The 13,217-nt window shown below is 39.5% G+C and overlaps 1 protein-coding gene across 3 annotated transcripts; it reads right to left on the bottom strand.

The window, feature by feature from the left end:
• Positions 1-1,117: 1,117 nt before the first annotated feature.
• Positions 1,118-12,417, bottom strand: IL18 (interleukin 18). Of its 3 annotated transcripts, none has more exons than XM_027847288.1 (6): positions 12,334-12,417; positions 6,256-6,354; positions 5,222-5,233; positions 3,746-3,886; positions 2,700-2,836; positions 1,118-2,207 (listed from the first exon to the last, which is right to left on the bottom strand). In XM_027847288.1, the coding sequence occupies exons 2-6, from the start codon at positions 6,341-6,343 to the stop codon at positions 1,989-1,991; spliced, it is 597 nt and encodes a 198-aa protein (XP_027703089.1). In that variant the 5' UTR covers positions 6,344-6,354; positions 12,334-12,417; the 3' UTR covers positions 1,118-1,988. The 3 variants fall into 3 exon arrangements, with proteins under 3 accessions (XP_027703089.1, XP_027703090.1, XP_027703092.1); XM_027847289.1 differs by having other exon boundaries at positions 6,256-6,351; positions 12,334-12,390; XM_027847291.1 differs by lacking the exon at positions 5,222-5,233.
• Positions 12,418-13,217: the final 800 nt, after the last annotated feature.

Below are 13,217 nucleotides of genomic sequence, written 5' to 3'. Positions count from 1 at the left end.
TCTTGCATATCTCTTGCATCTATCCATCTCTTCCTGCCCATTTCCACTGTCAGAACCCTAGTGCAAATTTGGGATTCATATTTGTTAAGTGATAATTAATGTTGCGGGAATAAGGTTACCAAGGGATGGGGTACAGAGACAGATGAGAAAAATGTTAATAACAATTCTCTGGATCTGCTTCTGGACTCCTCTAGTCCAGGGGTGGAAAACCTGCAGTCTCGAGGCCACGTCTGACTCTCTAGGTCCTCAAGTGCGGCCCTTTGAATCCAAACTTCACAGGACAAACTTGGATTCAGTCAAAGGGCCGCACTTGAGGACCTAGAGAGCCACATGTGGCCTCGAGACTGCAGGTTTTCCACCCCTGCTCTAGTCCCCACACAAAAGCATGCAGACCAGTGGGTTTCTAGCAGAGGTTCACATCTTCCTGGAGTCATAAAGAATGACAAGGACCCAGGGGGGAAAACCCAAACACATACAATGTATTGGCAAAGTAGGGATGGCCACTGGATAATGAAGGACCAAAGTTTCTCAGCAGGATGGATTTGATGTGAGCTCATTCCTAAAGCAGCTAGGTCAAGAATAGTCAGTAGAGAAAAGCCCCCCGTGCTGGGTTTTAAGGCCAGGGCAGCAGGAGCACATCCTGGTTTGATAGTGGTTCCTTTTTGAGCATGGACAAGTAGTTCTTCATAAACTCCATGGGGGCCATTTGGCCACAGCTGTGGCAACTTTGAGCTGTTTTCAAGAACCTTGAATGTCAGTTTGGGCATCTTGGATTTTATTCTGTGAACAACGGAGCACTGCTTTTGATATTCGATTAGGAGTGTAATGAATTAAGAATATGATGAATATATTTTAAGAAGGTTAATCTGATGGAAAAGACAGGATGGATTGGGTAGAGGAGAGATAAAGACAGAGGGATCAGTTATGTTATTATTGTAATAATCTAGATACAGGGGTATCCTAGAGCCAGCTTGAACTGACTTATGAGCTCTATTTGTCAAATTTTCTGGGTGAGCATTTATACCTTGGAAATCTGCAAATGCTACAAGTCAGGGTTTGCTTTATTGTTTTGTTAATTATTGACTTAAGAAAGTAATGGATAAAATGTTAATAATCCAGATTAAACTTAAGTATCGTGCATACCTTTTTTTTTTTTTCAGAGAGCCAGTTGTTAAACATTTGCTGACACATCCCACCTCAACGTGAGGTAACTAGGGTATGGGCCAGCATGTGGGCAATGGGAATGGGAATGGAAAGGTAATCAAGAATATAGCAGCTGTTACAAGGGGGGAAATGGTTAGAACTTGGTGATTGAATATCTCCAGATAAAGGAGATGGGGGCCTTAGAGATAATAACCATGCAATAAATAATTCTTGAATAAATGAAGGTTGAAGAAGACAGCAAGGTCTTGCATCTGTTGATCCAGGAGACTAAAGGCAAAGGAGAAAGCAGTGAGGTGCTCTGAGAATATTTGAGAAGGGAGAGAGAACTACATTTGGAGGGCTCAGAGGAGGCTCCATGTAGACACTTGAAAGGAGCTGAGATGGAAGAAAAGCCAAGATACACCAAAGTGGAGATTTTAGGCCTGGGGGATGGCTTGTGTACTTATATAGCGCACAGGTAAGAAATAGCATGTCAGGAAACAGCAATTCTGTTTGCTTGGAACACAGAGTTTGTGAAGAGGGAAGAGTAAGAAAAACTGAGGGCCAGAAACGTTAATTGAATTGGCCTTGCCCAAAGTCACACTGGGAGAGTGACTAGTTGTGATAAAATAGTCACATGTGCCAGTATTTTGTTTGTATCATTGCGTTCATTGTACTGGGTTTTTATTTCTTGATTTTACCATTTTAATTAAGTGGATGAATTTTTTTTTAGAACTTTCAGGTCACTAAGAATTTTTTTGTGTATGTGGCTATATTTTCTACTCATATGTTTTTTCTCTGTTGTCCCAAGAAATTTTTTCAAAGTAGTTTTATGTGTCTTTTTTCTAGCAATACTGAACAATAAACATCATAAATTTATCCGCTTCTTCACAGCCTTCTTTTAAAACAAGTTTAAAATAGCCCTGCTGTTCCTTCTCACAAGCCAGAAAATATCCTGGGTACAACGAGGATTCAAATTGCATCTTCTCATGGCCTATAACCTTCTTTTGGTAGAATATAAAATCACTTGTTGTAGATGCAATATGATTTGGAGCAGCACCTTCCTATGGAGAAAGAAAAAAAAGATGTTACACATTACATAAGGCCTCAGATAGCCTGAGTGTGTATGATTTATGTACAAATACCATACTGGTTCAGAGCTAAGGCAGAGTGTCTACTATAGAGAAAACCTATTTCTGGGCATGGAAATACTGCTGCCTCTAAGATACACCTTCACCAATTTATTCTTCAGAGAGCTGCCAAATTGATATTCTTCAAACACAAGTCTGACCATGTCACTGTCCTCCTCAAAAAATTCCAATGGCTTCCTCTTCCTAGAGGATAAAATACAAACTTCTCTGGCTTTTAAGACCCTTCACAATCTGGATTCAGTCTCCTTCCAGGCTTATCCACATTTATCTCCTTCATATACTCCTTTTTCTAGCCAAACTGGCCAATTTGCTGTTCTTTCACTTGGCATTGGGTTTGGACTCTTGAACAAGTATATTTCTCATAATTATCCATCAATAAGACAAGTATATGAGGTTCAGTCTTACCTTAAATTGAAGTTCTTTGTTCTGGCAGGACAGACTATAAATCTGGTTTTTACTTCTCACCAAGATGGCTATTGCCAAACCGTTGGGTACAGTCTCTTTGTAGGCTTGCATTATAAATGTAGTTTGGGGTGCATTTGCTGAGGGCAAATATTCATATGAAAATTAGAATCCTATTTAGAAAAAATTGTTTTTAACCAAATACTTAAGGGAGGTTCCTACAAAGACCCTTAACCAATCTTATACTATGTTATTCCAGCAACCCGTATCCTCCATACAGTTGGTCAGAGCTACAAAATGTGTTTTGCCATGCTAATACCCATAGCTTCTGTGAAAGACTGTCCCCAACCTGAAGATTCTGACTGTAGCCTTCAGGTGGCCCTTGGTTTCATTTCTAAACCCAGAGCTATTCTGCAGGGCTCAATTTTACTTAGTATTGGATCTCTGAGGGACAAACCGCTGAATAGATTGGGAGTAGTCAATGCATCCATCAGCTCTCCCTGAAATCCCCAGATGTGAGAACTGATGAATGGAAAAAATAGGAAGCTTACTTAATTTTATGAGGCAAGTTAGGTTCTAGTTAAAAGTAAAAGTATCTGAAATGTTGGTGTACTTCTCTTTGACTTTGTTTTGTAGCCTCTATAGAAAATATCATGGGAAGGCATTAAAGACTATGTTTTACCTCTTAGGTAAAATTCTATTGTAGTGAATAGCATTATCAATAAAGGCTCAGCATGGCAAAAAAAAAAGGCTAATAAGAGCAGTTTTTGTTGAGAGTTACTAGCTAAACTCTGTAATAGGTAAGGTAAGGACTGAGTGAGGCGCACTAGATTGTGATATGAATATTCAATACTTTTGCTCAATCCAGTAAAGATGGACAACAAGAAAAACATGTATTTCTGAAGAAGTTTGTCTTTAATACATGTGACTTATTCTCCATTAGTTTTAGTGAAGGTATTAGTCTTCGGTAGAAAAGCTTATGTAGTCAAATAGAGCAGGAAGAACCAAGGCAGTGATTTTAGCAGTGATAATTCAAATAAAAAGAATACCTTGAATCTCACAATCAGTCATATCCTCGAGCACAGCTATGTCCATCCCACTTTTTTTCATGAGAACTTGATTGTTCAAGTTTCTTAAGATTGCATTTTTGGGGCCTTCGAGTTTGCGGAAATCATCTGATTCCAGGTGATCTACAGTATGCATTGAATACCCATCATAGAAAGGTAAGTGTATCTTATTGAAAAAATTAACAGGCTCTTATAACAATCATCAGTGTTAATGTCACCTATTGTTTTTAATTGGTCTAAACAAGAGACTTAAAGATATAGAAAGAAGTGCAGTTATTAAGAAATGCAAAGGGCTACTATGTAAATACAAGGGAAGAGGAAAATTTTCCATAGATTGTGTCTCTCTGGCATCCAGTATAGAATGGCGATGGGGGTGGGGTGGGCAATGTGGCTAAAGGGGAGAGGGAGACTGCTTCTGTAATGAAGGTGATAAGAGGCACTTCCAGTCTGCTGGATTAGGGCACCACATGTTTAGCTGGCCACGTACTCTGGCTTCTTTTGAAGTACTGGACCCTTGCTGATATTTCAAGGGAGAGGAATCAATGGACCTATCCCAAACAAGAAGCCAGAACCTGTTTCTTTCTTTCTTTTTTTTCTTCTTATATACCACAGAGTGGATGGCTCCATCTGATTCAGTTGCCAATTATTTTTGTTGCAACCAGCATCATTGGTGACCAATCAGGAATCTTTTCATCATTCCAAAGTAAGAGGCCATCATACTGAAAGGGGTCAGAACTCTTGCCTCATGCTATGAGAGGTAACCCGGAGCCAGAAACTGGGGAGTTTCCCTGATCACCCATGTTAAATTGCTTTAAGAAAGAGAAGTCAATGTCTAGAGGAATCAATGTCTAGTTGGGGAACTAGAGCGAGCCGGGGAGTGGTCCTTCCCTTTAACCACCGGGGCCATCTGTTGTATATATTGCTTATTTATGGAGGTTTACCATCTGAAGACCAACAGCCCAGCAATATCAGGCTGGTTCTTTGTCTCCCTTGGGCCACTTTCCCTAGGGCACCAATGAGAGTGGGGGTAGAAGCAGCAGCATGGGGAATCTTCTTTCTTATGTCCTAGATGACCATACATTCCTCCTTGGTGCCCTGTCTTGTTTCCTAAGAGTGACTCTACCATCCCTTCCTCCATTTTCATGTGCTCTCCAGTTACGTTGCTTAGTGGTATATATTCCCTTCACATAGAATTTTTTTTTAAGAGTTGCAGAATTTCCAAGGCATTAGAGAACACTTAGTAATAGTCTCTCTTTTTCACTTTATGGGGGAAATACTAAACCTATAGAGTTTACACCCATTTCAGAAAGAATATTGGCTTTCCAAATCAAATCTGAATTATGTCAAGTCAGTCTCTTTCCATGCCGAGCATGTTGGTAAAGATGGAATATGTGGGCATGCATTCTCATGCAACTCCCTGTAGATATGATCCAAAGCAGAGAAACAATCATACGTTACCATCATCTTCAGCTTAAGGAAAAAGAGAGAGAGGGAGAAAAAAAAAAGAATATACCATTACATTTTGCTTCAAAGCAAAAACATTTTTATTTTCACCTAGAATTTACTTGTTCACTCTAAATTTATTTAGAATGTGCACTCCCTCCTCTCCTCCATCCCCAAGTGCCACTGGAAAATGCAGATAGCCAAAAATATTATACCAAATGAGATATTTTAGGTTGGCATCTTAGAAAACTGAGAAGTAAAAATTTAAAAATAGGTTTTTAAAGTTCAAAAGCTCAGATTTCTCACAGTCAAATGGAAATGCCTATAAAACAATTATGTTTATTCTTAAGGTAAAGATATTTTATTGGGCACTTGGAATTAAAGGCTTCCCATAGAGCCTGCAATAAAAAAGTTATTTTTACAATATTAATAAGAATACCTCTTCATTTATACATGTAGTCCTTCCTTAGTTGAAATTACTTAAAATTGAAAACTTAAGGGATTCATGTTACAATTTTGCTTTAAGGAATAACACCACCCTGCAAACTTACTAAATTTGGGCTTCTACAGGTCTGTCAATTTACCCAGCTTAGATGCTACTAAGAAGCCTTTCCCAAATTTCCCCTCTCTTTTCACCAACCTGTTGGAAGTGATCTTTCCCACCTTTGAGCTCCACTAGCACTTTGTAACTCTCTTACTGTCCAGATGATAATTTTTAATTTTAATTACATTTGTACCTATCTCTTCTTTCAGGTTATAGATCCTTAATGGAAGTGACTATCTTCTTTACCTTTATATCTCCCTTAGCACCTGGAGAGTGCATTTCACACAGTATATACTCAGTAAATGTTTACTGAATGGAATTTGACAGCACATATACTTATACTGTACTATCAGGGCAAATCTAAAGGTGCCAACTTTTTTTTAATGGAATAAACATTCTCAAATGTTAGAATGGAAGTCAAAGAGAAAATGGGATTTACTCAGTGGGATACCTCACAGCAACTTTTTTGGATGAGTACATAATGAACTTTATGCTGTAGATTTACCTTTGAAGTAAAGTGTACCATCTTGAAACTCTATCTCTACAAGGTCGATAGCATTGTCATCCGGATCACAGTACATTTCATCAGTCATCTTTCTACCTACTGAAAGTATAGAACAGATTGTCGAGAGACAATTGCAATTCCTTGTACATTTTGTATTACCTCCTTATTCAGAAGCCAGAAAATACATTAAGGAGTACACTGGCCAAGACCAGGGGCAGGCAGTCAAGTTCCTTAACTTCCATTGTTGGTTGATAAACTAATCTAACACTGTCATTGGTTAGTGGTTTGTGGCGGAGGGAAGAACAGCATTTTAGGAGAGGTCAGGAAGAACTGAGAAAATCGAGAGAAAAGAAGAAATAGAGAACAAGAGAAAAAAACAATGGGATTCCCATGAGAAAAGATCATAAATAATTGGGATTTTTTTTTTTAAAACTCAAAGAAGAGAGAGGGGATTAATAATAGCCTTTGTCATAATTTTTTTTTTTTTGGTCCAGAACCACATTTTCACAGGCATAGGAAATTCATAGTGAGGATCCTACATCCAGTGCAGATCGGTATCTTATAGTCCTACAGAGACAGCACTGATGGGTTATGGGACTTGTCTAGAATCAGAGGTAGGTCTTGAAACCAGGTCTTTCTGACTTTCTAGCTAATATGCTATGCAGCTTCTCAGTTATAAGAAAGTGGCGGAAAAACTTTGTTAACACTGAAAAGCTCAAAGGTCTTGCCTGTGGTTATCTTTTTGGAAGAAATCACAAGCAGAAGAGTAGAAGGGAAGTTTAGAAATAGCACTCTAAACAAAGAGGGGTAGTATGGACTTGATCTCTTGGGACCCTTGGTGACAGCTGGATCGAGAAATGTGATTAAAACACCTAGTTAACTTCCCCATACACCTAATAGTGTTAGCTTGCTGATCGAAATCATCCCTTTGTTTTATAAATAGTTTCTAGCCTGAATAGGCTAGTTGGAATTTTGTAGGAGAAATACAGTGGCTTCCAGACACATATTTATTCTGCCAACTGATACTTCACTAATAGTGAGTGCTTTTATCGTATTGGGAATTTGGTGTATTGGGCTCTAAAGTAGGCTGTCACTGAAAGGTTAAGTCCATTGATCTCTGGGGACACTAACATGCTAAATTGTATGCTACTAATCAAATATGGATAACTAGTTGACCTTCCTAACTCTGAGTTCAGTGAATCAGGAAGTCTAGCAGATTAGGAAGAAGTAACATGAACACATCTGCCCTGTCTCATAGGCCTCATTCATCAGAAACTACAGAAATTCCTGTGGAGCCAGAAAAGCAAGTTGTGAAAGGAGTGGTCCCTTTGTTTTGTTTGTTTTTGGGATTAGGCAGTGGGGTTAAGTGACTTGCCCAGGGTCACACAGCTAGTAAGTGTTGTGTGTCTGAGGCTGAATTTGAACTCAGGTCCTCCTGATTCCAGGGCTCGTGCTCTATCCACTGTGCCAAGTGGTCCCTTTGTTGAGAAAGTTTGGCAGAAAGTGAGAAGAGCACTCTTTGGAACTTTCCTTACAGTATTAGTGTGATATAGCAAAAAGATTACTGAATTTAGAGTCAAAGGGGTGCTGGGCCTGAAGTCAGGAGGACTCATCTTCCTGAGTTCAAATCTGGCCTCAGACACTGTGTGATCCTGGGCAAGTCACTAACCCTGTTTGCTTCAGTTTCCTCATCTGTAAAATGAGCTGGAGAAAGAAGGCAAAGCACTCCAGTATCTTTGCCAAGAAAATCCCAGATGGGGACAAAGAGTCAGATATGATTGAATATGGGACATCAAGTTGGAGATGGCCAATGAGGGTCACATGGTTACCTGTGCTGTAGGAAAGATCATTTTGGCAGTTGAGTGAAAGAGAGATTGGAGTGGAGAAAAACTTAAGGGCAGGGAGACCAAGTCGGGGACTATTGCAATAGCCCAGGTTAGAAGTCATGACAGCCTGAACTGGGGTGGTGACTGTGTGGGTGGAGTGGAGAGAATGTACAGAAGAGATGTTGTGGAGAAGATTTAACTAAACCTATAGCTCAGAAACCCTTGATGTCATCCTTCATACTCTCTTCCTTTCTTCTAGTTTCTAATGAAGAGGTGATCCTTTGACTTACCCAGGGCCAACTCCTCCAGGAGTAGTATCCTTGATCCTATCCCCTCCCATTTCTTTTGGCACATTGCTCTGCCATAGTCTCTTTCCTTCTCCCCAATCTTCAGTGCTCCCTTTTTACTGGTTCAATCACTGCTACCTACAAACACTCCCAAGTGTTTCTGAAAGTGCCTTTAAATAAAAAAAAATTTATTCTGCCCTTAAATAAAAAATGTCTTGACCCTGCCATCCCTTCTAGTTATTTCCTATCACCCTCTTGTGTACTGCCAAACTCCTAGGGAAAAAAATGTCTTTTCTCATTGCTTCTACTTCTCCTCTCAAATACTCCCCAGCCCTTGCACTCTAGCTCCCACTTCAATTGACATCATCCCCTCCAAAATTAAAATGATTTATTAATTGCTTTTTCTCAAACATCCTTCTTGACCTCTTTGGAACACTTGACACTATTGACTATCCTACCCTCTCCTCCTGGATGTGCTTTCCTTTCTGGGTTTTCATGCTACAGCTGTTTCTTAGTTATTTTCCTGTTTGTCTGACTCTTTATTCTCCTTTGCTGAATCATTTCAGGTACACCTTATCCTAAATATGAGTGTACCCTAAGGTTCAGTCCTGGGTCCTCTTCTCTCTTCTTTTTCCTTCTCTTCTCTTCTCTCTCATCTTTTTTTTTTGGTGACTTCATTGATTCTCATGGATTTAATTATTATCTCTGTAGAGATAACTTCAAGATCTATATATCCATCCATAGTTTCTCTCTTGAGTTTTAGTCATGTGTTATCAGTTGTCTGCTGGACATTTTAAATTGGGTTTCCCATAGGCATCTCAAACTCAATATGTCCATAACAGAACTTGATATCTTTTTCCCTTTCCCATTTTTATCTCAAGTACCACCAACCTTCTAGGAACACAGATTCCAACCTTGGAGTCATCCTAGACTCCTTACTCTCCCTCACCCTCACCCCACACATCCAAATAGTTGTCAAGTATTGTTGATTCTATTCCTATGTATTTCTCATATTTATCTCTTTCTCTCTATTCACATTGTCATCCATTCTAATTCAGGTCCTCTTCGCCTCATGTCTGGGCTATTCAATAACCTCCTAACTGATCTCTTTGACTCATCTCCCCGACATCTCATCCATTCTATACACAACTGCCAAAATGATAGTCCTAAAACCAAGGTCTGAATATGTTACTCCTCTGCTAAATAAACTCCAGTGGCTCTGTTACGTGTAGAATCAAATACAAACTTCTCTGTTTCATATTTAAAATCTTTAACACCTTTCCAGGCATATTCTTTATGTGCATTACTCCCTGCTACACACTCTACCTTCTGGCCAAGCTGGCTCTCTGCCATTCCATTTCCAGTCTCTATGCCTTGCTGTTCTCTTTCTCTCCACCTTTTTCCTCCCTACTGTCCCCCATGCCTGGAAAGCCCTCTCTACTCATCTTGGATTCTCAGAATCCCAAACTTCTTCAACATACAGATCAAATGCCATCTCCTATGTGAGGCCTTACCTGATCTACCCAGGCACGCATGCTTCCCTCCCCCCAACCACCTTGCATTTACTTGGTATATACTTGTATGTTTATGTATTGACTCCTCATATAGAATGTAAGCTCCTTGTGGGCAGAGACTGTTTCATTTCTGTCTTTGTACTCCAGCACGTAGTACAGTGCTTGGCACATAGAAGGTGATTAAGAAAGGCTTGTTGAGTGAAAGAATTTACAGTTGTATTCAGAACACAAAGGAGAGAGAGAAGTCAAAGATGACTCCTAGGTTAGGAGGAACTGATTTTAGCACACCACTAGAGGGTGAAGTAGAATTTATTTCTTAATATACTCTATTCCCTAGTCCCCAAATGATAACTTCCTTAATGATAACTGAAATTCTGCTATTCTTCTCGATTAACCATTACCCTAGTGTTCCTATCTGGGGTAACAAATTAATAAACTAAGTCCCCCATGTATTTGTCTCCCACACATTGTCTCAAGTTTATTAAATCAACAATACTTTGGTAGAATTAATTTGTCAGATATTTTCCATAGAAAGGACTAACAAGTTTGAGGTAACTGGCTATCTGGGGGAGAAAGGGACTATGGGAGGCTGAGAAAGCAGACAGGCCTTAAGGTTGGAAGTGCCCAGGGCAAACCTCAGCTATGTCGCAATTTTGCTTAAGGTTGCTTAGCTTCTTGTCAAAAGCAATTTATTCACCTTATCACTTTATTTTTGTTACTCAGTACTTGAGGTGAGGTAGAAAAACTGGGTCCACTAATATTTTCCTGGCCCCAATTTGATTCTATCACATTCAACAAAGGTAATTTATTATGCAACTATTGTGCGCAAAGTACTATGCTAGATGTTGAGTGAGATTCCTCTGACCTCGTGGACTTTAAATTCTAGTAACTGATTAGCAAGTACAGCTCTTTTTGAAAGGTTTCAACTCAATTTATATATTTAAAAATTTAATCATTATCTCTGTTACCTGGACTGTTGCAATAGCCTCCTCACTTGTCTTGTCTCTCCTGCCTCAAGTCTGTTCCCCATTCCAACCCATCTTCCACTCTGATGCCAAAATGATTTTCCTAAAGCACAGGTCTGACATGCCACCCCTAAACTCCACTGTTCCCTTATTACCTCTCAGATCGAATACAAAGGCCTCTGTTTGGCATTTCCCTCCTCACCTGCACTGCTCAGTTTCCCTAGCTTCCTTCAAGACTCAGCTCAGACCCCACCTTCTGTAGACTTTTCTTGATTCTCCCAGTGCTAGTGTGTTCTTTCCCTGGGAGATTATCATTGATATCATGTATGTACCCATTTATGTATATGTCTGCTCATTAGAATGTAAACTCCTTAAGGATGGGGACTTTAAAAAAAATAAACAACTTTTTCTTTGTATCCTTAGCACTTAGCAAAGTGTCTGGCATATCACAAGTGCATAATAAATGCTTGTTGACTGATGAATATATCATCTGGACAGACATTGAGTATAATTCAGAGGTAGGAATAAAAGTAATATTAACCATTTAAAATGCAAAGGGAAAGGGTAATTCCTCATACAGTAGAAAACATCTGAAGAAAACTAGGATGCAGGAAAATAAAAACTAAGTTATTCATTGGATTTGATCGACCTTCTTAGAACTGAATGAAATAATGCCTATGAAGTCCAAAGCTTGTGTGTGTGTAGGAATCTTTTTTTAATAATTGTAAAAGTTCTCACAATTAGTCAAGCATACTTTGTCCCTTTTATATTGCCTAGAAAGTAGTAACAATAGTCCTGGCTAATAGTTATATAACCCTTTAAGGCTTGCAGAGTGCTTTATATGTGAATAATAATAATAGCTAACATTTATATAACACTATATACCAGACACTGTGCTACGTGCTTTATAATTACAATGGAAGCTTGCACTTTCCTTTTCCCTCAGTAAAACTTTATAGTTCCGACTGCCAGGAGAAAAGGTTAATGTAATAATGAATGTACTTCTCCCCTCTAGGGCTGCAAACAAAGTAGATCAAGCGCCCACCCTCTTTCATACAAGCCTTCTTAACTGTTTATGCATACATGCATGCATACAAACATACTACACACTACATACGCAATACACATACATATACACATACATACATGCATACATACATACATACATACATACATACATACATACATACATACATACACACATTCAGTTCAGCTCTTTCCCTTTTCGGAGTCACAGTCAGCATTTTTAGGTGGGTCCAAAGTGAGTGGGCAGCTCAGCGAGCGTAAGAGAGAGGAACTTAGCGAAGAAGCAGGGAGCCCACAGACCCTTAAAGGTTCGTTCGGGCAGAGGTATAGGCTTAGCTCTAGGACCTAGGAGACTCAAGCCCTGAAGATAGCTTCGGGTGCAGACAGGTGCGGCCACACCCCGCACCGCACTCCCCCCTTCCCCTCCCCCGAAACTCCCGGAGAAAGAAATGGTTCCTACCTTCCTTCAGACAGGTCCGCACTCAAATAACTAACTAATCTTTTCCCAAAATCCCGGAATTGGAGGGCGGGGAGGAGAGAGAAGGGGGAGGAGAATAAAATGTTAAGGAAATGACTTTGACCCTTCATAACCTCCTTAATCAGTCTCGCCTTTTTCGGAGACAGTTCGGTAAGAGTAAACTTTGAGAGCGATATGTTTCTAAGAATCTGGTGAATTTCTTTGTGCAGAGACACCATTTAAAAGACATTTTAGGCAAGAGGTTTCTATCCCTCAGATCTCACACATTCTTCATAATTCATCTGTACTCAGATCAGAATTAACTAATGAATTCTCTCGTTCATTCATTCATTCCACAAGGATTTTTAAAAATAGGTACTGCGGAAAGCTCTGTTTCGTTTAGTGGAATTTCCCACTAATTTTTTGGATATTCCTATTGAGCCAGCTACATTGTGATTGGAACCTAAAAACAAATATGTTAAGGTACCTAAGAAGGAACACTAGAGAATAAAAAGTGTGGGTGTCTGCAATGCAGTCAAGAATATAAGTACTCAAAACTTCCTTTTTTCAAAGTACTGTAAAAAAAAACCAACTTTCTGTTGATTGCCAATGTGACATCACCATCTGCCTTTCAGATATCTCCAACTGGATGTCCAGTAGGCATCTTAAACTCAATATGTCCATTATGGAACTCATAATCTTTCCCCTTAAATCCTTCTTGCCTCTTATTTTCCTTTTTACTGTCTAAGGCAACACCATTTTCCCAGGTCTCTCAAGCTGGCAACCTAGATACCTCCTTCAACTCCTCTCTGTTCCTCTCCCCCTACCCCCATATCCAATCTGTTGCCAAAGCCTGTTGATTTCACCTTTGCAGCTTCTCTCAAACA

Source organism: Vombatus ursinus, unplaced genomic scaffold (genome assembly GCF_900497805.2).
Source record: "Vombatus ursinus unplaced genomic scaffold, bare-nosed wombat genome assembly UNPS02015398.1, whole genome shotgun sequence".
Taxonomy (NCBI): Eukaryota; Metazoa; Chordata; class Mammalia; order Diprotodontia; family Vombatidae; genus Vombatus; species Vombatus ursinus.
Note: the sequence above shows the minus strand (reverse complement) of the source record. Positions and strands in the feature narration are given on the sequence as shown.